Source organism: Oenanthe melanoleuca, chromosome 24 (assembly GCF_029582105.1).
Source record: "Oenanthe melanoleuca isolate GR-GAL-2019-014 chromosome 24, OMel1.0, whole genome shotgun sequence".
Taxonomy (NCBI): Eukaryota; Metazoa; Chordata; class Aves; order Passeriformes; family Muscicapidae; genus Oenanthe; species Oenanthe melanoleuca.
Window position 1 is genome coordinate 5,517,717 of NC_079357.1, and position 21,981 is coordinate 5,539,697.

General features: G+C 55.4%; 1 protein-coding gene across 10 annotated transcripts; it reads right to left on the reverse strand.

Moving 5' to 3' along the window:
- Window positions 1–26: 26 nt before the first annotated feature.
- On the reverse strand, window positions 27–19,841 carry ST3GAL4 (ST3 beta-galactoside alpha-2,3-sialyltransferase 4). Of its 10 annotated transcripts, none has more exons than XM_056509843.1 (12): window positions 19,757–19,841; window positions 10,385–10,445; window positions 3,941–4,013; window positions 3,406–3,475; window positions 2,780–2,863; window positions 2,578–2,675; window positions 2,215–2,275; window positions 1,876–1,971; window positions 1,610–1,799; window positions 1,369–1,512; window positions 1,144–1,287; window positions 27–762 (listed from the first exon to the last, which is right to left on the reverse strand). In XM_056509843.1, the coding sequence occupies exons 3-12, from the start codon at window positions 3,954–3,956 to the stop codon at window positions 676–678; spliced, it is 990 nt and encodes a 329-aa protein (XP_056365818.1). In that variant the 5' UTR covers window positions 3,957–4,013; window positions 10,385–10,445; window positions 19,757–19,841; the 3' UTR covers window positions 27–675. The 10 variants fall into 10 exon arrangements, with proteins under 10 accessions (XP_056365818.1, XP_056365814.1, XP_056365808.1 ...); XM_056509839.1 differs by having other exon boundaries at window positions 3,394–3,475; window positions 19,757–19,811; XM_056509833.1 differs by lacking the exon at window positions 19,757–19,841 and adding an exon at window positions 11,213–11,234 and having other exon boundaries at window positions 3,394–3,475.
- Between the last annotated feature and the right edge of the window lie 2,140 nt (window positions 19,842–21,981).

Consider the following 21,981-nt stretch of genomic DNA (forward strand, 5'->3'; position numbering starts at 1 on the left):
GCCCTGAGTGAAGGCTCCACCATAAATAAGCATTTAAATTAATTAAATTAATCTGCACCACCAAAGGGCCCTGGCAGACCCCAAAGCCAAGCACCCCAGGGTGCCCCCACCCAGGGGGGCTGTGGGGACAAGTCCCTACGCCAGCGCTAAGGCACAGGACAGGGCTGCCAAGTAAAAAAGGAAATTAAAAAAAAGGGGGGAATTAAATATTTGGGAGGAGGTCCAGGGCAGGGAGGAGGCAACATTAGCCTCCAAAGGCTCCCATTCCCTGGGGTGGGGAGTGGCCAGGACCCCCAAAATCAGCCCCTCAGCAGGGCTCTCGTCAGTGTATGAGGGAATTAAGGGAATGTCCAGGGCAAGGGCTCCTGCCCTGACTCACCCCCTCAGGCCTGCTGGGAGGGAGGACCCCCTACCCCAAAAACCCCCTCCAAGTCCTCGGTAGCTTCAGTGTGTCAGTAGAAAAGGCGCTGTGCCACGGCCCCGCCGGGCTCCCTGCACCCCAGAGCTGCCCCACCCTGGGCACCCACGGTCCAGCGCGGCCCCCAGCCCCAGCCCCGCTCCAAGAGTCCCAGGGCGTGGTGGTGGCAGTGGTGACAAGGATGCTGTGCCCTCGGTCACTCTGGCCATGCCAGCACAGTGTCCCCTCACTGAGGGGGACGTGTCCCTGTGCCATCCTCAGAAGTAGGTGAGGTTCTTGACGAGTCCCAGCTCCAGCATCCGCTTGATGGCCACGGCCTCGTGTGACACGTTGTGCTCCGACCCCTGCGGGACAGAGTCTGGTGAGGAGGGGACACGTGCTTTCCTTCCACCCCTCCCACCTTCCCACCCCACCAGTGGGACTTCAGCCCCCCCCAAAGCAGGGATGGAACCCTCCCCACCCAATCCCCCTGTCCACGGGCTCTTCTCCTCACACATAAACTGGGGAGGGATCCAACTCTGCAAGCCTTCAAAGACATTCAGCTACCAAGAGAAGTTGGATGATGACCATCCAAACATGGACTTCAACCTTCATCATGGGAGGGGAGTGAGAGGGAAGAGCCTCCCACACCATTCAGCATCCTGGCACTGCTCTCCTGGGCTGCCATCCCCCATCCTGGGGGAAAAATGTGGGGAACAGAGACACAACTGTGGGCAAACACTTACAGCCATGGACTTGAGTGTGATCTGTTCGTAGTAGTGGATGGTTTGCTTCTTGTTGGCCGAATCGGGGTAGCCAAAGCCCGCGATGTGCACCAGGTCACAGAAGTGCAGTGCCAGGGTGATGGCCAGCAGCCCTGTGGTGGGCTTCTAGGGGACAGAGAGCCACAGCCTTCAGGGAGCTGCACGGGGACAGGGTGTGCAGGGGGACTGGCCATCCTCTCCCGTTACCTGTTTGACCTTCCGTGGTTGCTTCATGGGGAGGTTGAGCAGTTTAGCAGCAGTTACTTCCATGTAGTAGGGATTGAGGACACGCACTTGCTCCGGCCTGGCGTCCCAGATCAACGGGGGCTGCTTCCAAAACCCCTTCCGAACCTGCAAGAGCCCAGGTGTCCCCAAGAGTGGGGCGGCATGACAACTGGAGTCTGGAGCAGCCGGGGAGGGGTTGGACCTGGTTCCCCACCACACTCACCCTCTTCTTGTCGTTAAGGATGGCCTCCATCCACTGGAAGTCCGAGGGCTTGAAGGGCACGAGCACCAGCAGCGTGTCGGGGTTGTTCTCGGCCCGGGGGTCGAAGTGGGCTGACTCGGGGTAGAAGAGGCGCATGGTGGTCTTGGTGCCCACGTCCTGCTCGTAGCCATGGACCGGGGCGTTGTTCAGCCTTGGGGACATCACAGGGGTCAGCCCCAGCTGCGGGTGGCACCGGGGAGGGGGCGGTGGGCGGCCCGGGGCTGTACCTGATCACCACATCGTAGGTGTTGATGGTGTCCCCTATGGAGCTGTTGCGGAGCCGGGGGCCGTTGCCCACCACAGCACACCTCCGGCACTTCAGGCTGCCAGAGAAAACCCTGTCTCAACCAGACCTGTCCCAAAACCAGGGGGATTTTAACCCCTAAAGGGGTTAAACCCGGTGTTGTCCCGTTTCCAGACCTTCCCATGCTCCGTCCACCACCCTTGGGTTGCAGAGGTTCATTTTGCCAAGTCCTGGGCCCACAACAGACAAATTCCAACCACCCTTCAAGACAGCAATGATGAAGAAAAAGAAAGAAAAGCCCCTAAACCCACCCCGGTGTTACCTCTGGATGCTCTCAGGCAGGGAGTGATGGGTGATGGACAGCAGGTGCAGGAGGACATCTTCTGCAAAGCAAGGGCAAGGACAGGGTGAGGAAGGTGAGGAAGGTGAGGAAGGCAGCTCCTGCCTGGCACCCTGGGTGCTGCCCCATCCCTGCTGAATTTGCTCCTGCTGTTAATCCCAGTTTAAGGCAGATAATCTCACTGTGAGGCTTAGTAAAACCTGGCCCACCCTGAACTCTTTCAGGGGCACCATGTGCACCCAGGGTGAGGAGATACCCACTGCAGATGTCTTTAGGAAAAGGGAAGTTGAAACCCCAGGAGCAGCAGTAGGACAGACAGACCCCACTGAGCACTGCCAAGCTTACCACTTCCCTTGGTGCCGTAGGGCAGCTCGTAGAGCGACGGCGTCTTCACCCAAAAATAGTCCTTCAGCTGCAAGAACAGTGGGTGGTCCCTCGTGTAGCTGCCAAGGAGTAAAAGCTCAGTGAGGCTGGGATCAGGGATGGCACAGGAGGGGGGTCCTGGCTCTGCATCCCCCCACTCCTCGCTCCCAGCCCCAAAACTCACTTCCCGATGAGCTGCGCCGCTTTCTTTTCCACCTCCCCAAGGGGACACGTTGTCTTGTTGTTTTCTTGCACAGGGAAATAAAAGCTGTAAAGGAAGAGGTTAATTAAATCAAATTATGCCTGTTCCTCTGCAGCCCCCTCCTGGCAAAAGGGGCTCTGGCACCCCAAGGCATCCCCACTGTGGGATCCAAGCTGTGAGAGGTTTCCAGCCAGATTTAAGGCCAGCACTGCCTGGGTCTTTATCTGCTGGGCTTGCAGCCTTGCATCAGAAGAGGTCTCTCTTGCTCTGCTCATGAACCTCACACTCCACCTTCCATCAGAATTGCTGGCACTGGGAAGGGAGCAGGGCTTTCCCATTCTCCCAGGCTCAGAAAAGAACCAGCATTTGCAAAAAAACCCTGCAGAGCCCAACATCCACCCCACACCGAGGGGGAGCTCGTTTGTGTCTCCCATTCTCCAGCAGCAGCTGAGGATGCTGCCACCTCCCCAGCCCCCTCGGATCCAGGGAATCTGCCATGCTCTGGCACCCCTGTGAGGGATGGGCAGGAAGAAGCTGCCTCCCAGGAGTAAAGGAAAGGGCAGGAGGACCTTTAAACTTGAGTAAGAAGCACTCACAGCTGTGTGTACCTGTCTTCCCGGTAGATCGAGTACCAAACCATCACCAGAAACAGAGCCAGCACCCCGAGTATCTTCCCTCCTGCACGCGCAGAGGGGAGGGGGAGAGAAAAACCAACGTCAGCCATGGAGATGATTGCTTCTGGGGTCCCACAGCAGCCCTAGCTAGACCCAGGATGGCAGAGCCTTCTCCTTGGGGAGCAGCTGGGGTTTTCTGACACTATGACTCGGATAGGAGTGGCTCTAAAACGTGTCAGGCCTTTTGTTCCAGGTCTAAAAGTCACGGTGACGTTCCTGTTTCCTCCTGCCTGCTTTACATCAAGCCTCTTTTTCCGTGTGCCTCTGCAATGGAGTCCAAGGTGCTCCAACTGCCCAAATCCAGTGACCCAGCAGTGATCCCCAAACTGCCCTCCCCAGTCATCTTCTCCTGTGATACCCCAATACTCCATTCCCCAAATGGAACCACGGCAGATTTCCAAATGCAAATTCCCCAGGCTCCCCATCCCTGCTTGGACAGAGGCAGATGGGATCCCCCCGTGGGACTCACGAGACTTGTTGATCATTTTTATCAGCAGCAAAGGGATCAGGCAGGGGCCGGAGCTCTCATTGCGGCTGGTCACCTGCAGCAGGAAAACAGGAAAAACCCATCAGAGCTGACCCTAAAACCCCATCCAAGAGGCATCACCCCCTGCTTGCCCATCTGCATCTGCAGACAAGCAGCTGCAAGGGTTCCCCAAAGGCTTTATTAATTTAGAATCACATTTCTTTGCTGCCAAAGGGTTGGTTTAGAGAGCTTATCAAAGCCAGGCAAGGGGCCGCACTTCCCAAGGAGCTTCAGCCCTACAGGTTAAAGGCCAAAGGAAAAAAAAAAAAAATTAGAAAGGAAAAACAAGCCCCCCAGTGGGGTTTCAACCATGAAATCCCATGGGGGGAGACTTTAAGCCCAGCTTAAGCATTCACCTGGCACCAGCAGGTAGGAAGCCTAACGTGCCACCACAAAGCCAGTCAGAAGGGACAGGAGCAGCCGAGCAGGATCAAACCAAAGAGCACCACGTACTTGGGGAATCTCTAACACCTTGGAGTCACCCATCCTGGCCTGGAGAAAAGAGGTGCCACGAGCTCAGTGCCCACACAAACACTGCCCAGGGATGTGGGGCCACTTTTGTCCTCCTCGGAAACCTCTGGCTCCTGGAACAAGGAGCAAAGAGCCGCGGTCGGATTCGTCCCGGGATCAGCTCATCCTGTCCTGCCAGGACACGGCAAATGAACTTACCAGGTGGGAGAGGCTTTGGGGTACAGGGGAGGCTTTGCTGCCAGGGTGAATCTGCTGCAAGCCAGGCTCAGAGCTGCACTTGGCTTTGTCACCTCTTAAGCGAGCTCCTCCCGGATCCGCCAGCCACGTCTCAGTGCGGTATGTGCCAACCAAGGGGAAATGCACACCTGGGCCAGGTTGGATGATGTCCCAGTGAGAGCCTGCCCATCAGTGTCTGCAGGGATTAGTCACCCGAGGGACTCACCCCCTCCCTGCCCAAGAAAGTGCTGCTAACAAAGCTGACACCTGCCAAACACAGCAGTGCCATGGCTCCGCCAGCCAAGAACACCAGGTTTGGGGGCAAAAATGGATCAAGAACGAGGAGAAATGAGAGTGAAGATAGTCCCACAAGAGCCAGGCTCTTTCCTTCCCTGAAGTTAAAAGGGTAGGAGAGGAATTAATTTAAAAGGGCATGAAGGGCAATTAAAAGGCAATTAAGGACAATTAAACCACACTAAAAGCAATGGGACAGGACACTAGAAAAAGAAAATTGTGTCTATTTGACAGCAGAGGGATGGGGACAGGTGAGGAAAGCACCTCTCTTCCTCTGAACCACTTTTCCATCAAAAAACATGGAAAAGGGAAAGCAACCCCCCCCATCCCAACTTACACCCTGGTTCTCATCCTGCATCCGTATTTCCAGCTCAACAAGCCTCTCCTGCTTAGGAAGATGAAACCCACAGCTGGTTCAAGGGTGGGAGCAATACAGGGAGAAGGCACAGTGGAGTCTCACCCCTTTACATGTTACAATTGCTTGGAAAAAGTAAAATTAGGGGAAGGTAAAAAGCAGCTTGTGCTTCCTGGGAGGTTTTGTTCTTAGCAAAACTGGCCACAAAAGCCCCAGACTGCCCGAGCTGGAGGCTGGGGATGCTCCTGAGGGGCCTGAGTACCCCTATTTGCCCAAAGCTGGGAAACTGCTGGGCATCAGCACCTGATTTTAGCACCAAATTCACCCCCTAGCTTCATCCTTGGGTGCCAAAACACCCAACCAACTGCATTCTGCCCCTTCCACTGGTGAAACCACTTGGAAAATCCGCTCTGCCCGCAATGTTTGCCTTTACATTCCGGCTTTTTTTAAGTAATATTTTATGACAGCTTTATGATCTTTTCCCAGGGTTTGTATGCACAAGTTGGGCCTGATACAAAATTTATCTAAGGCAAACACGGCTAATAATCCCTGAGGAGAAGGAAAGTTGTTTAGTGAAGAGTTCAGGGAATGCAGAGTGAAACAGAGCACACCTGGCTGACCCCGCGCCGTGGAACGGCTTCAAGTGCCCCACAGCCCTCCCAGACCCACAGCCCAAAGCAGAGCAGCTGCTGAAAGCAAGATCTGAACTCCCCAAGCCAGGTCCTGTGTCCTCCTCTTGTGTCCTCCTGGAGGGAGTGATGCTGTAGAGTCCTGCTGGTCCCCACAGCATCCCCAGTCCTGCAGCACCCTCAGAGCCTGCAGCATCCCATCACAGCACCCTCAGTGCCCCCTGCAACACCCCTGTCCCATCACAGCACCTTCAGAGTCCCCCTGAGTATCCCTGTCCCATCACAGCATCCCCAGTGCCTCCTGCAACACCCCTGTCCTATCACAGCACCCTCAGAGCCTGCAGCATCCCATCACAGCACCCTCAGAGCCCCCGAGTATCCCTGTCCCATCACAGCACCTCAGAGCCTCCTGCAACATCCCTGTCCCACCACAGTATCCTCAGAGCTCTGCTGAGTATCCCTGTGCCATCACAGCACCCTCAGAGCCCCCTGCAACACCCCTGTCCCATCACAGCATCCCCAGTGCCTCCTGCAACATCCCTGTCCCATCACAGCATCCTCAGAGCTCCCACAACACCCCTGTCCCATCACAGCACCCTCAGAGCCCCCTGCAACACCCCTGTCCTATCACAGCACCCTCAGAGCCCCCTGCAACACCCCTGTCCCATCACAGCATCCCCAGTGCCTCCTGCAACATCCCTGTCCTATCACAGCACCCTCAGAGCTCCCACAACATCCCTGTCCCATCACAGCATCCTCAGAGCTCCCACAACATCCCTGTCCCATCACAGCATCCTCAGTGCCCCCACAACATCCCTGTCCCATCACAGCATCCTCAGTGCCCCCACAACACCCCTGTCCCATCACAGCATCCTCAGTGCCCCCACAACATCCCTGTCCCATCACAGCATCCTCAGTGCCCCCACAACATCCCTGTCCCATCACAGCATCCTCAGTGCCCCCACAACATCCCTGTCCCATCACAGCATCCTCAGTGCCCCCACAACATCCCTGTCCCATCACAGCATCCTCAGAGGTCCCACAGCATCCTCAAAGGCACCACAGCATCCTCAGAGCTCCTACAACATCCCTGCCCATCACAGCATCCTCAGATCCCCCAACACAGACCCCCCACCACAACACCCTCCCTGGATCCCACACTGCAGCGTCCCTGTCCAGCTCAGCACTCGCTGGGATCCACCCTCACCCCCCAGGGTTGGTCCAGGGCATCACCCCTGCCCCACCAAGCCCTGAAACTGGGGGAAAGTCCCAGCTGGATCCAGCTCCCCACACCTGGAAGAAGTGCCTGGAAAAGCCCTTCTTTGATGTTGGAGGACGCACCCCCAGCACCGCAGGCAGCAATTATCGCTGCACAAAGGATCCAAAGGCCCCATGGCCCATTCCCCCCTCTCCCACTCCCTTCCCCACCCCCTGCTCTGGGAAAGCCCCATCCCAGGATGCTGCAGAGGCAGCTCAGGTCCAAGCCTCATGGAGTTTCCCTGCCTGCCTCCAACCTGGAGCAGGGTTTTGACTCCATGTCCCCTGGGAGATGCCAGCAGCACCCCTACAGACCAACCCTCCTGCCAGGGGAGAAACTCAGAGAAGTTCATCCCTCTGTCTCCATCCACTCTCCCATCTCCCTCCATGGCCTCAATGGCTCCAGCATTTCCAGATTTAAGTCATGTCAATCCACAAAGTGGCAGCAAGCACCTGTCAAGCTGCTCCCAGCCAAAAAAAAAAAAGGGGGGAAAAGAAATTTAAAGGCATGGAACAAGCATGAAGGTGGGGAGTGGTTACAAATTCCCCCACACCATCCCAGCATGGATGGATGGTGATCCCAGGCCATCCTGGCAAAGCATCATGGGCCAGCAGGCTTGGTACTTTTATGTTTCCATGGTAACCTATGGATTAAGAAAAGGATGACACGAGGCAAGGACACCTCTCCTGTGCTCCCACCATCCCATCCCACATGCCCATAGGACATGGAGCCACCCACTGCCTGGTCCAGCTTCCCTGGCTAAGAAGGATGCTCACTGAAAAATAATCATCTCTGACAGCTTATCCCAAAAAAACATGCCTTTATTTTTAACTGAAGGAGAGTTGGACAGCACCCGAGGAAGGGATGCACTGGCAGTCCCTAAGGATTCAAAGGGAGACAGACAGCACAGAACCCTTCAGCCCAGCTTTCCAGGCACACAGAACCAGCAGGGCAGATCCTGAGCTCCCTGCAGGACACAGCCAGCACCGACCCCAGGAGCAGTTCACCCGTGGCTGTTGTGTGTGTGGCAGGGTGGGACGGCCCCAGGAGCTGGCACAGCCCGGCAGAGCCACGCGTGCCGCAGCCTGAGCACAACCTGGGAGGCCACCCTGCAGGGAGAGGATCCAGCAGGCACTGCCTGGGCTTGGCACAGCATCAAAGACACCCAAATCCCAGCCTGGCATCCCAAACCTACTGCTGCGAACTCCTGATGTTCGGGGAATTTTTTTTTTCCAAGCTGGGGAGAAAATCCTTGTGGGATCGCAACAATCAGGACTGCAAGCCCAAAAGGCAGCAGGGATCAGATCTGAGCCCCTCCAAGAGATGTTTCATGAGATGGGGGTGCTGGAAGGGAAAGAGGGATACCAAGGGGGGACCAGGGATGCCAAAAACCACAGAGCAGAGTGATGTCAAGAGCCAGAGCTGCAGTGCCCTGGGCTGGGGGGATGAAGAGGGGCGTGAGGACACAGCACTGCCAAAATCAACTCCACTGGACATTGGGCACAACCCCAGAGAGGGTGTGGAGCCAGCCCAGCCTGTGCACTGATACCTACATTTATCCTATTTTAAGAGCCCTGCGAGTCACTTTAAAGGAATCTTTAAAGGAATCTTAATTGCCTCTTACTCGGAGAGGCAGCGCTGTTTCCTTTGCCGTGGTATCCCAGGCACACAATAACCCAGCCAAAGATTTATGATAGGGGAAAACAACCCTTCGCTGGCATGTGAGTCTTAACAAAACATTTACCCATGACCAGGTTGCAATTTTGAAGGTGGCAACAGCAAACAAGCTCAGGTACAACAAGTATTTTCACAGTGGCAGGATAAATCCAGGCTGCTTCTGCCTTCTCATGGTTGGTGTTAATGTGCTCCAGAGCAATTCAGACCAGCCCTGGCTCCAGCCTCTCCTCTCCCCCTATGTTTTTTTCAATCCTTGCAGCAGAAAAAACAAAGGGATGGAACACAAATCCCTTCCTACAGCCCTAAAACACCGGCTGTGTGGGTATACCTGATCATCTCACAGCTCTGGGGTAACCCCAGGTCATGGTGGAGCTACAAGGCTACACTTAAGCTACAATGTTAGAGATTATATATTATTATTTTCATTATATAGGTTTAATCACTCTTTTGCTATTTAAAACACTAAAATAAAGACATTTTCTTGCTGTATGCACCTCGCTCCCCCCTGGAGGTTATGGCTGAGCTGGTGAAGAGAGTAGAGGCACCCATGGGGTGACGAGCCCCTGCTAAGGAGGAGAGGGCAGTGATAATGTGTCATCCCTGATCTCCTAACATCGATCCAGCCACACCCTTCCCCCACCTGCCCCATCCAGCCCCCCTTTGCTGCCACCCTCACCTCGATGCTGTGTTTACTCTCCAGTATCTCCATCCTCAGGGACCACCCGGGGATGCAGCAGCGACAGCAAAAGCAGCTTTGGCAACACGGCTTTGAGCCCGTGTTTTGGGCTAAGTCCCCCCAAAAGCAGCAGAAAGGGGAGGCAGTGAGCTGGGGGTGCAGGCAGAGTGCAGGCTGGGTGCTGGCAGCCTCTCCCTGCTCTCCTGGGAGCAGCAGGCAGAACATCCACCGGGAGCACCACTCCCTTACACCTCTGGAAGGTAAAAACTAAACCACGGAGATGCTCCAGCCCACCCCTAACCCAAACTCAAGTAATGCCCAGCTCTTCTAGGAAAAGGGGTGGGAAATGAAGGGAGGTCAAGCCCCAGGGCTGTGTTATCTTTCAGGCAGCTCCTGCTCCCAGTAGCTTTTGAATCTGGGGGTCCCTTTTTGGGGGCTCAGAAGCTGCCTGCAGTCACCACCCCCCTTACAGGGCTTACATGCAACCTCGGCCCCGTGGTTTCTGCTCTGCTTCCTGTTTTGCACCGGATTCAGAGGAGCAGAACCCCCAGAGCAGCCCCACAGCCCCATCTGGCCTGCCCTGAGCTCTCCTCTGCTCTTTCCTCCCATGCTACCAGCACAGAGGGAGATTACCAGCAAATAACCTGGCCCATCACTCTGCACCCCCAGCATCACCTCAGAGCCGCGTTAACCCACGCAGGGAGGAGGATTCCCATCCCAGAGACATTCTCCTGTATCCCCAGCAGCGGGAGAGGGGTGAAACCAGTCCCAGCAGGGCGGGGACAAGCTGGCAGCAATCACAGCTACTTACGGCCCGTCCTCTTGGTGCAGGCGGGAGCTCGGCGGGATCTACGGGGCCGTCCTCTCTTCCCCTAGGAAAGGGAGAAGGCAGAACATGCTGAGGGCTGCAGCCACCCACAGCGGCAGGGCAGCCGTGCCCCTGCGGAGCATCCAGGATCCCTGCGGAGCATCCAGGATCGCCGCGGAGCATCCAGGATCGCCGCGGAGCATCCAGGATCCCTGCGGAGCATCCAGGATCGCCGCGGAGCATCCGGGATCGCCGCGGTCCCGGTCGGGGCGGCTCGGAGCGCCGGGCAGAGCCGCAGGGCAGCGGGGCCCCGACCGGAAGGCACGGCTCCACGGGACTCTGAGCTCTCCGAAAAGTGTCCCGGCTCCGAACAGCGTCCCGGCTCCGAACACCGCCCCGGCTCCGAACAGCGTCCCGGCTCCGAACACCCTCCCGGCTCCGAACACCCTCCCGGCTCCGAACACCCTCCCGGCTCCGAACACCGCCCCAGCTCCGAACACCGCTCCGACTCCGAACACCCTCCCGGCTCCGAACACCGTCCCGGCTCCGAACACCGTCCCGGCTCCGAACACCGCCCCAGCTCCGAACAGCGTCCCAGCTCCGAACAGCGTCCCGACTCCGAACACCGCCCCAGCTCCGAACACCCTCCCGGCTCCGAACACCCTCCCGGCTCCGAACACCGCCCCAGCTCCGAACAGCGTCCCAGCTCCGAACAGCGTCCCGACTCCGAACACCGCCCCAGCTCCGAACACCCTCCCGGCTCCGAACACCCTCCCGGCTCCGAACACCCTCCCGGCTCCGAACACCGTCCCAGCTCCGAACAGCTCCCACCTGGGCCGGCTCCGCAGCCCCAGGGCCGGGCTCCCAGCCGCTCTTAAGGAGGAGGTGTGGCCGCTCGCAGCACAGACCTCGCCGCAGCTTTCCCCGACATCCCTTGGCCTTTCACACCGAAATCCCCTCCCGTGACTCACCCGGACTTTTAGGAAGACCCCGCGAAATGGAGCGGTGCCCTTTCGCAGGGAAAGGGGAATGCAGCTTTCCTGCCCTCCTGCAGCTCTGACAACTGAGAGAACGCTCCTTATTCCCACAACTCTGACATCTTTTCCCCCAAAACTTTCCAAACTGCACATCCTAGCCCAGCACTGTAATATCCCTATGATCTGGGCCAGGAAAAGCCCTGCCAAGAAACCACGGCATGCACAGGAACCCTCCTGCCGTGCTGCCACTCTCTGCTCTGCATCCCAGTCATGTTCCCAGGCAGGGGAAAATGAGCCAGCCAGTGGAGAGAGCCCACTGCTAATCCAGGTAGCCCCTGGGCACCAGCTTTGCTCTTCCCCTTGTGCCCCTGGGATGGATGGGGTGTGGTGGGAGTCACGGCTCTCCCAGAAAAACACAAGAGGTTATGTCAGCTCATCTCAGTGCAAGAAGCAGTGATGCAGGTGAGAAAGACAAGCCTCTCTCTGTCGGCTGCTCCTTAAGCCCTGGCAGGGAAGGTGCTTCCAAGGGAAAGCTCTGAAGAGCCAGAGGTTTCCTCACCTCTCTCCATCTCCTCCAGCTAGAAAAAGCAGGGATGAGAGAGGTGCAAGCCTTCCCCACAGCTTGCTCCCCTCCTAACATCCCAATAATTTAACAAAGAGGGTTACATCCTGGTCCAATGGGTGGGGAAGAAAACCACCCAGCAGCCTGAGATGATTTCTCATATATACATCTTACCAGGGATCAGGCTTTCTGCACATGCACTGGGATGACAGGGATGGCTCCATTCCAGTGTCACACCTTCCCTCTCCACCCAAAGAACCTTTGCTTCCTCCTTCCATCACTGTTTGCCTTGGGGGCGATTAATCCCAAGGGCTCAGAGCAATCAGCAGCCAAGCAAATGCACCTGAGGCCACAAAATTCCCCTTCAGCACCAGGGTCTTTCCAGAAGCCCTGAATCCACCAGAGCATCCAACATTGCTGCCTCTGCCAAGGAGCCTTTTCATTTAGAGCTGTGAATTATAGGATCCACTAACAAGGTTAAACTCTCCCTGGGGAGCTCCTGCTAAAGTACTTATGGGCACAGCATCAGCCCCTGCCCATGGAAATGAGGATGTTCAGAGCTGCCTGGGGGTTCCAGGAGGATCCTGGATGAGCAGCAGACTGTGATACCTCAAAGCACATCAGCCAGGCAGGATCCTGGTGGATCCAAGGTCTTGCCCTAAGCTGGTCTTTCCAGCTCGACTGGAAGAGCCAGCAGCTGGATTGCTGCCGCTCCTCCCGGGGTTGTTTTCCAGCCACTCCAGCGGTTTCCCTGCGATCGGTCGTTCCCAGCCCAAGCTCCAGAAAAGTCCCGTCACGGTTCCAGCGCCCCCCAGGCCAGGAGCCACCGTCTCCAGCACTCGCCGCAGGCAGCTCAGCCCAGCCGGCAGCTGGTCCAGCAGGAAATGAATGTCGCATATCCCAGACCCCTCAAGAAACCCTAAACAAGCTGGATTTTGTTCCTTTCCTTCTCCAGCTGTGTTGCTGGCCTCAGTTTCCTCTCCTGCCTATCAGTTTAATCATTTAAATAATAATTTCCAAATCTGAGAGGGGGAAAAAGGCACCTTCTGCCCACTCCCCAGCATCTCCCTCCAGGATGCTCATGGCTTTGGGCAAAAGAAAACAAAAGCCCAATGGGCACATCCCTTCCTGTGTTAAAGATTAACACCAGCCAGAACTGGACCTTTGAGGGGCTCACCCCCAGTGTAGGAACGGGTATTCCAGAGGCTGGAGAGGACACACACAGGCAGGGATGAGACTCCAAGTTCCTCCTGTCATCATCCTCCCCATCGAAGACCAAATCCCCCCAGAGCTGTTAAAACAGGGGAGGGGGAGATGGAGATGAGACCTGCAGCGAGGCAGCCGTCCGTCCGTCCGTCCCTCCGTGCTCCATCGCCGGCGCCAGCCTCCCTCGGTTAAAATTACCTCCCGAGGGGGGAGAGAGCAAAAGCCAGGCTGGGAGGGGAATAAAATCCAGGTGAGCTCATCCTCCTCCAGAGAAAACGTCTGCAGTTGGCATGAGCAAGGTGTTTCCAAGCCCAGCACATCCCTCACGTCACCCCAGTCGCTATGGCCCCGGGACCAGCAGATTATTCATTCAGCAAGTATTTAATGGGAGATAATCCAGCTGCTTCCCAACCAGCCTTTGGCCGAGCCAAAGGTGTAATCCCAGTGTGGGAATTACACTTTGGGAAGAGGTTTGGCTAATGGTCATCCCAGTGGATGCTCCCTGTACAAAACAGCGTGAAAGGGCCACCACCAGCAGAACCCCCATCCAACTCTGTGTTTCTATAATTCTGCTAATAATTTAGTAAATTTATTAAACTATTTTATTTAAAATAAAATAATTCAATAAACCTATTTCTATCAAATCCCTGAGAATGGGAAGAAAAGCAAAGCTGCCCAGCCAAGCCGGATTATCCAAAGCAGCGACCGACCTAAAAATAAACCACTGCTATTTAAGGATGAGCCTCCCACAATAACCACCCCCCACCCCAAAAAAAATAAAATTAAAAAATAGACATATTCCCAAGCTGGGGTGTTGAGCATCACCCACAACATCAAAAAGAGCCTGTTTTGGGTTCATTTCCCAGCACAAGTCTGCACTTCCAAGAGAACAGCATCCCCAGGCTTAGTGCTGCTGATTTCCAGACACCCCATGCAAATAAATAATTAAGGTTCAAAGCTGCGTTTGCATAATACAGATAATCTGTCGATTTAACTTGTAAATGCAGGGGGGATTATGCAGCAACGTTGTTAATTAGGCAGAAAAGGGGCTGGGGAAGCCCCAGCTCCAGGGCAGATGCCAGTGGACCACCAGGATGCTGAAGAAGCCGAATGTGCGGGGGATGCACGGCTTTGGCAGTGGGACCTGGTCCTGGGGCAGGTGCTGTGGTGTCAGGGCTCCAAAACTTTGTGTTCATCCATATTTTAATTGAAAATTCCCCCCCAGCTCCCCCAGCCCTTCATCAGGACCTGCCCATCCCTTCCCACTCTGCCTGCACCACCCAAGGGTGGTGAGGGCTGCTGTGACCCCACGAGAAAAAAGGCAGCGGAAAAGGAGCCTGGGCTGAGATTTCTAAGGACAAATCACATCTTTTTTTGTTGCATAAAGAGCCTGCTCTGACAGCTGGGCTCTTGGCAACCCTCAGTTCTCCCACCCCAAATACCAGAACCCCGCCCGGGAGCAAAACCTGTTGAGCCCGAATTTGCCCGAACAGACAGTTCTTTGTGATTCTTTTTTTTTTCCCCGTCTATTTTTTGGTTTTGAAGCAGCACTGGTGATCGCACAGGGATGGGCCTGAGGACTTCCCATCCCTTGGCACTGCTCCTGACACCTTGTTAAAAGGCAGCACCACATTTAACCCCTAAAGCCCCTCACTGTCCTTCATTTCTGACACCATCCCACTTTCCACACCCTGGTCCTGTTCAGTCCTGCATCCCCAAAGTTCACTGGCATCCCCCCTCTCTGCATTTTTCTCCCTCACTTCTCACTTTCCACCTCATTTTTCCCTTCAATGCTTCAGTGCTTTCCTACATTCCCAACACAGGCAGGTCTGATCCATCCTCATGCCATAAAATCCCACCCACACATCACAAGCCAGGGGGGTCAGATGAGCCCAACAGCCACAGAGCTGCTGTGCTGGAGGTTTCACCCCCATCCAGGGGTGTTTTATGATCCACTGGGCTGGCCAGGTGCACACAGCATCAGCAAAACCCCAGAGCAGTGTGCAAGACTCCTCAACTCTTGCTCAGCATTCTCCTGCCTCAGTTTCCTGCCATTCTGGGGCTCAGGGAAGCTCTGCCACATTGGCAATGCAGGCAGAGGGTGCAGCAAGGGATCCCAAATCCCAAACTCCATCCCAGCTCATTTATCTCCATTTTAAAAGAGATTTAAAAACCACCTGATGTCGCAAGCAGCTCAAACCCTGGCGGAGGATCCACCCCGGGGCTCCGGCTTGTGCAACACCACGGGGTGAGTTCCAACCTCCTGCCACTGGCACCAGGCCCTGGTTAAAAAACTGAGGCTCACTGAGGCTTACTCAACCTGGCTGGATATCGAGATGTTGAATTCGGCCGGGAAAACTTCAGCGGGCTGGGGGAGACATTCTGCAAGGGGAAGAGCCGGAACAGGAATGGCATCTGGAAGCGATTGAAGGCAAGGAGCCTCTCCCTGGCGCAGCAGGGAATTCCAACGGCGTGAGCTCAGGTTAAAGCCTCCTTCACAGACCCAGGATTAAAGAGAAGAACCAAACTTCAGCACAGATATGTGTTTTTAAACCTACAGAAAACAAGGGAAAGGGAGCCAGCATCCTGCTTGGTCATATCCGGACGTGGTTTGGAGATTTAGGGTTGTTCGGACTTGCATTAAAAAGAAACCAAAACTCCAAAAAGCAGAAGAAGTCTTTCATGGATTTGTGGATCTAACTTCTGGTGTGGTGTCAGGAGTCTTCCTTCAGCATTACACCATCCATTAACTGGGACCACTCATCCCACTTCTGAGCATTCCTTGCAAGCATAGGCTGCATCCCACGATGGTCCAGGAGCATCCCAACACCCTTGGGATGGCATGGAAGAGCTGATGGAGATTGTCAGCCTGGCCTGGACCAGGGGCTGACGCAGTGGGGAGTTCCCCAGCCCCTTCCAGTCCTCCCTGAGTAAAGGGGCAGGAGCAGCAGCTGCTCAAACCCACCTTTGCTGGACATCCCAGCAGAGCAATTGATGGCAGGGCAGATCCACGTGGGACGGGCAGGCTCCATCCCTGCTGTGTGCCAGCCCCGTCCCGCTGCCCCAGATCACTGCTTCAGCCACATCTCACACCCAACTCCCCAGAAGCAGCCACGGCTGCAGCCCTGCCCCGCTCCCACACACCTCCCTGGCATGGCCATGGCAATCCTGGGCCAGTCTGTGCCCATCCTGTGCCGGTCTGTGCCCATCCAGAGCCGGTCTGTGCCCATCCAGTGCCAGCCTGTGCCATCCTGTGCAGGTCTGTGCCCATCCTGTGCTGGTCTGTGCCCATCCAGTGCCGGTCTGTGCCCATCCTGTGGAGGTCTGTGCCCATCCTGTGCCGGTCTGTGCCCATCCTGTGCAGGTCTGTGCCCATCCAGTGCCGGTCTGTGCCCATCCTGTGCAGGTCTGTGCCCATCCTGTGACAGTCTGTGCCAAATCCAGTGCCAATCCATGCCCATCCAGTGCTGGTCCATGCCCATCCAGTGCCGGTCCGTGCCCATGCCAGGCCAATCCATGCCCATCCAGTGCTGGTCCATGCCCATCCAGTGCTGGTTCGTGCCCATCCAGTCCTGGTTCATGCCCATCCCGGGCCGGTCCATGCCCATCCCAAGCTGGTCCGTGCCCATCCCGTGCTGGTCCGTGCCCATCCAGTCCTGGTTCATGCCCATCCTGGGCTGGTCCATGCCCATCCCATGCCCATCCCGTGCCAGTCTGTGCCCCTCCTGTGCCAGCCCATGCCCAGCCCATGCCATCCCATGCCCATCCCAGGCTGGTCGGTGCCCATCCCGTGCCAGCCCATGCCCATCCCATGCCCACCCCGTGCCGGTCCGTGCCGGCCCGGCCGGGAGCAGCGGCTCCGGCTCCGGCTGCGGCTCCGGCAGACACAAAGCACATCCTGGAGAGCAGCGCAGCCTGCGCCAGCCCCAAACCGCTCCGAGCATCCGCCAGCCCGAAGGAAAACCAGGATGGAGAGCGGCTCTTTCGGTTTTTCCGTTCCCTGACAGCCAAATGCCTTTCTCCTTCCTCCAAGGAAACTTTCCAGCCCAACCCCAGTCACATGCAAGAGGTCAGCAGCTGGAAAAGCAAGAGATTAGCAAGTACTGGGGTTTTTTCCTCTTCCCTCCCAAGAAGACACAGGGTTTTCCTAGAAAAAGCCCAATAAACACGAGGATTACAGTTAGAGGACAAAGGAGTGTGAAAGCAGAGTGACAGGAACTTAGAAACACCAAAAAAGAAAAAAAGAACCAGAAGTTGCAACGAGCAGGCTAAAAGCATCAAAAAATTTCCTTTCCTCACTGCAAAACCAAAACCATTCATGCAAGTGTCCCTGGGGGGGGTCCCAGCCTGGAATGGGTAGAGTGGGATGAGATCCCAGAGAGATCCCAGTTTATCCTGCAAGAACAGGATTACACAGCCATCATGATACAGACAGAGGGAAAAAATGAAAGGGGAAAGAGAGCATAAAATATTAAAAAAAATAAAAAAAGCACAATAGGGAAAGCTGTGGAGAAGCAGATTCCATGCTGCCAGCCTGCATCAACTCTGGAATATTCAAAGCTAAAGCAATGGGACCATCACTTCATCAAAGAGAATAAGCAACAGAATACATGGGATTTAGAGATATTGCCAAATAATTAATTAGCAGGATTCATCCTGAGAATTGCTGCCAGCTGAAAACCCCTGAACACAGGCATGGGGAGGGCACTGGTCTCAGCATTCCCACATCCTGCAGCCTGGCATCCACCTCTGATGCTGGTTGCAAGAATGGGGATGACACAAGCCATAAAAATACAGGCTTGTAGACATCAGTACAGCTGCTCCAGAGTTTGAAATGGGTGTTTTCCCTCCAGGGTGGATCTTCCAGGAGAATGCTCTAATCCAGCTGTGGAACACACCCTACTTGCAGACCTCCATAGTGGACATCCCTTAAAATCAGTGTCCACAGACAGTTCCTCCTTTCATATTTAAATTTGCAGAGGCATTATTCCTCAGGATTCGGTGCCTTGCTGGAGCAGCTGCTATTAACTCCTTGCCTGAAGCTGGATGAGCAAGCAGCCCTCTAATGATGCAGATAATTAGGGACAGGGGTTAGGGAGAGTCCAGCAAAGCATGCTGATCCCATCCTACAGCTTACAGCAACATGAGGAGCTCATTAAATGTTGGACACATGGTTAGGAGCCAGGGTAGGAAGAGGACACTTAAACCATGAGTTCTGTCACTGATCCCAGGTTCTGGCCTGCCTGGGGTTCCTGTCCCATGGACACCCTTGTTGGAGACAGCTGGCAAAGCCTGGGCAATCCATCACCTGCCTCCAGGAGCATCCCAAGGGAGAGCCCAGCAGCAAAGACAGGAAATTGAGCAGAGCTTCTCAAAAAGCTCCACAAGACTTTATTCAGCTCATCTCACCAAGAGATGGAGATCAGACTTGCCAAGCAGCCAACATCAACCCACCGGACATCACCCCACTGATCCAATGGGAGAGATGGTGTCCAAACTGAGGAACACAAAAAAACCCCAAAAAACCCAGAGGAAGAGCTTTCCTTTGTTCTCCATTCCCCAGAACAATAAAACACTAGTGGTTCACCCTGCAAAGACCTGACATGAAAAGATCAATGGGGAAAGGTCCAGCTGATCATTTTCCTGCATCCTCAGCTCTCCCTGGAAACAATCCTGTCCCGTGGGAGAAGAGAGCTCCAGGCACACGGAGTGGGACGGGACAGGGTTTATCCTGCACCAACATGCCCAGATCCTGCTCCCAGCAGCTCTGTCCACACCAGCACTGGGTGGGGGACCGGCAGGGACCCCTCCTACCCCTTTGCGATCACCAGGCGACTGGAGCACATCCATCCACCAGTCAGAGGATGCTCAGGGATGGGGGAAAAAAAGGCTCAGACCACTTCACTCCTCCTCAGCCCGTAGCTCGCACGGGAGCGATGCCGTCCTGAGCCGCACACGGGGCACGTCCTCCCCTCCCAGGGCCCCCGCGAGGATTTCCCTTCCCTACCCCGGCATTCCATCCACGCGGACCCATCGCAGCGAGCCCACCCCGTGCCACGGGGAGACGCCAGACCCTCTGTGCCCGGGGCTCTGGGCTGGGATCTCCTTCCCCGGGAGTGGCCATGGGCAGGAGCGATGCCAAAGGCCGTCTTTTCCCGGCGAGATTCCCGGGTTTGTTTTGCCGGGAATGGGGAGACAGCAGATGGAAGGGCACTGGGAGAGCGGGGGTTTTCCTCTCGCCGCTGCCCACACTCACACTTCAGCGCTGATTAATTGCGGTAATTAGAAAAATAATCATAATAATCATTGTCCAAACCCCCACAAAACGTAGAAATAAGCCGTTTTCTCCCTTCCCGGTGCGCCGCGCTCGCCAGGTCACCGATGCCAAAGGCGTGGGATGCACGGTGGGGTCCGAGCCGGGGAACCCCCACACCCCCATTCTGCATCCCTATACCAGCCTTGCCTGGCAAAGCTCCTGCCCTGCCCGGCGTGCCCCCTCCGACCCCTCCAGCTCCCCAAAAACACCGCGGCTTTGCTTCCCACCCTTCTTCTCCTGCTCAACGCCCCCGGGCTGCAGACCCGCTCCGGACGGGCGGGCCGGGGGGTCCGGGGCCCCGGGTGCAGACTCACCATGGGGCGGCTCGGGGGGGTCGGAGCGGCGGGAGGGAGGATCGGGGCCGGCCCGAGGGGCGGGCGGGGGGCGGACACGCTTGCGCACAGCGCGGGATGGGCGGCGGAGCGAGGAGGAGGAGGAGGAGGAGGAGGAAGGAGGGAGGGAGGGAAGAGCATCCCGGGAGATGAAGGCGCCCGCTCTCTCAGCCCCGCCACGGGAAAGGACAGCAACGCCCTACCCGTGCCCTTCGGACCCCCAAAAATCATGGGGCTGGGGCAGCCCTTCCCAAGGCAAACCCTCCCACCCAAAACCCGCCAAAATTGGCTCCCAGCAAATTTTGGGGTGTGGGCTAAACTCATTGCGCCGGGGGGGATGGAGGGCGGGGTTGTACTATTCTCTCATTGAACCCCCGTGAGATAACACACAAACGCCCTAGGGATGGTTTTGCTTAAAACCATCAACGAATATTAAATGTTTTTCTTTTTCCTGAAAAGAAATTAATACTCACCACAGGAATGCCCCATGTCAGGCCACCTCGCTCTCCCACGGGATTCTATTTCTATCCCACCCCACTATACACAAAATTAGCAATCGACTTTTGAAGGTTTTTTTATTCCCTTCAAAACTTTTTTTTTTTTTTTTTTTTTTTTTTTTTAATTTTATTTCTGCAGCCTCAAACTCATCCCTCCCTCCTCGGGTGAGTTTTGCCAAGCTCTGAGACAACATATCCAGTGTCAATATAAATTGATAGAATTCCTGTCGAGCTGACACATCTGATTTTGCCAAGGGAGCTACATCAATATTTGAAGAGAATTCCTCATCCTCCTTAGGCTGGGGTTTCCTTGCTGCTAACAAGTGGGACAGTTTTACCCGTGGTGACAGGCAAACTCGATGTAATTAGGTTTTAATTGCCACAGGCTTGTAGACAATCTGGTATAATTAGTGGGGGCCACAGCTCGGCAGGGAATTGCTTGAAGGATATTTTGACCCTTCAGTCTCATGGGTTCTACTGCTTAGTTTACTGCATCTGAAAATAATAAACTGCATTCAATGAAGCTCCAGCAATAATAATGGATCCCAAATGTCTATTTTTTGCTGTGCCCCCAAGACAGAATATTAAAAGAGGCTGCAAAGCTTCACTTCCCAGGATCTTCTCAGTCCCCAGCAGCTGCATCCTGCTGGTGATGGTGGATGGGCTCGTTTTGGGGTGATGGGCACAGCCCAGGGCAATATCCACAGGACTGGGAGCAGGATAAAAGCCCTTGGGAGATGCAAATCCAGGCTGAGGGACTGCCCAGACCTCTGTGCCAAGAGGTCACCACACTGTGGCTCAAGCATCACCAAGGTTTGGGGAAGCAATGGTGATCCCATACACCAGCTGTGTCCATCTCACAGGAATCTCAGGATACTTGAACACATCCATGGAGCAGTCACAAGGTACCTGTGCTGCCTTGGGTGGACACAAAAACCAGCCATGAGCTTCCTGTGGCCACCACAGCCTTAGTGGACAACAGGGGTTTAAAGCCCACCCCAAAGGGTTTAAATTCCCAGAAAAATGGGAATGTATTTGCTGCTGTAGCAGAGTGCCAGGAGCCTTTGCTGGGTTAGTCACTGTTAATGGCAACACCCTGTCCTAATATTTAATTTACAAAGGATAAACGGCCACTTGGATTAATTCAGCATGATGAGCACTGAGTAATTTGAAGAAAAGTGGAGCCAAAAAATGCTGGCTGTTTGAGAAGTGAATTTGTAGCAAGCTCTGCTGTCACCCTTGGGAACGCACAGTGACAGAAGGGTTTGGGAACGCTGCAGTGCAGGACAGGACTGGTGTCCTGCCCCACCAGGGCACAGGCAGAGGCTGTGCCATCCATCACAGCACAGCCAAAATGCTCCCAACAAGGGTGACAAGGCCAAAGCAGGAGCCAGGCAAGCAGGATCTGTTCAGGAAGGAGGAAGGGGATGCCCTCAGCCAGGCTCGCAGCATCTGCTCCAGAGGGACAAGAATGCAGCAATTCATGCCCAGCACAAGTCTGCTTTGTCCTGGATCACCTCATGCTCACCCCTCCTCAAGCCACAGCCTGGGAATGCCATCTGGCTTTGAAGGCCCAGCCCCAGGAGCTCAGTGAATCCTTTCAAGGCTCCAGATCCATCAGAATGCTTCCCCTGACCCGTTCTTTTGGGGACAGGCAGAGACAGCCTCCACCCCAGGCTCTGTGCAAGCCCCTGCTCTCCAGTGCAGGCT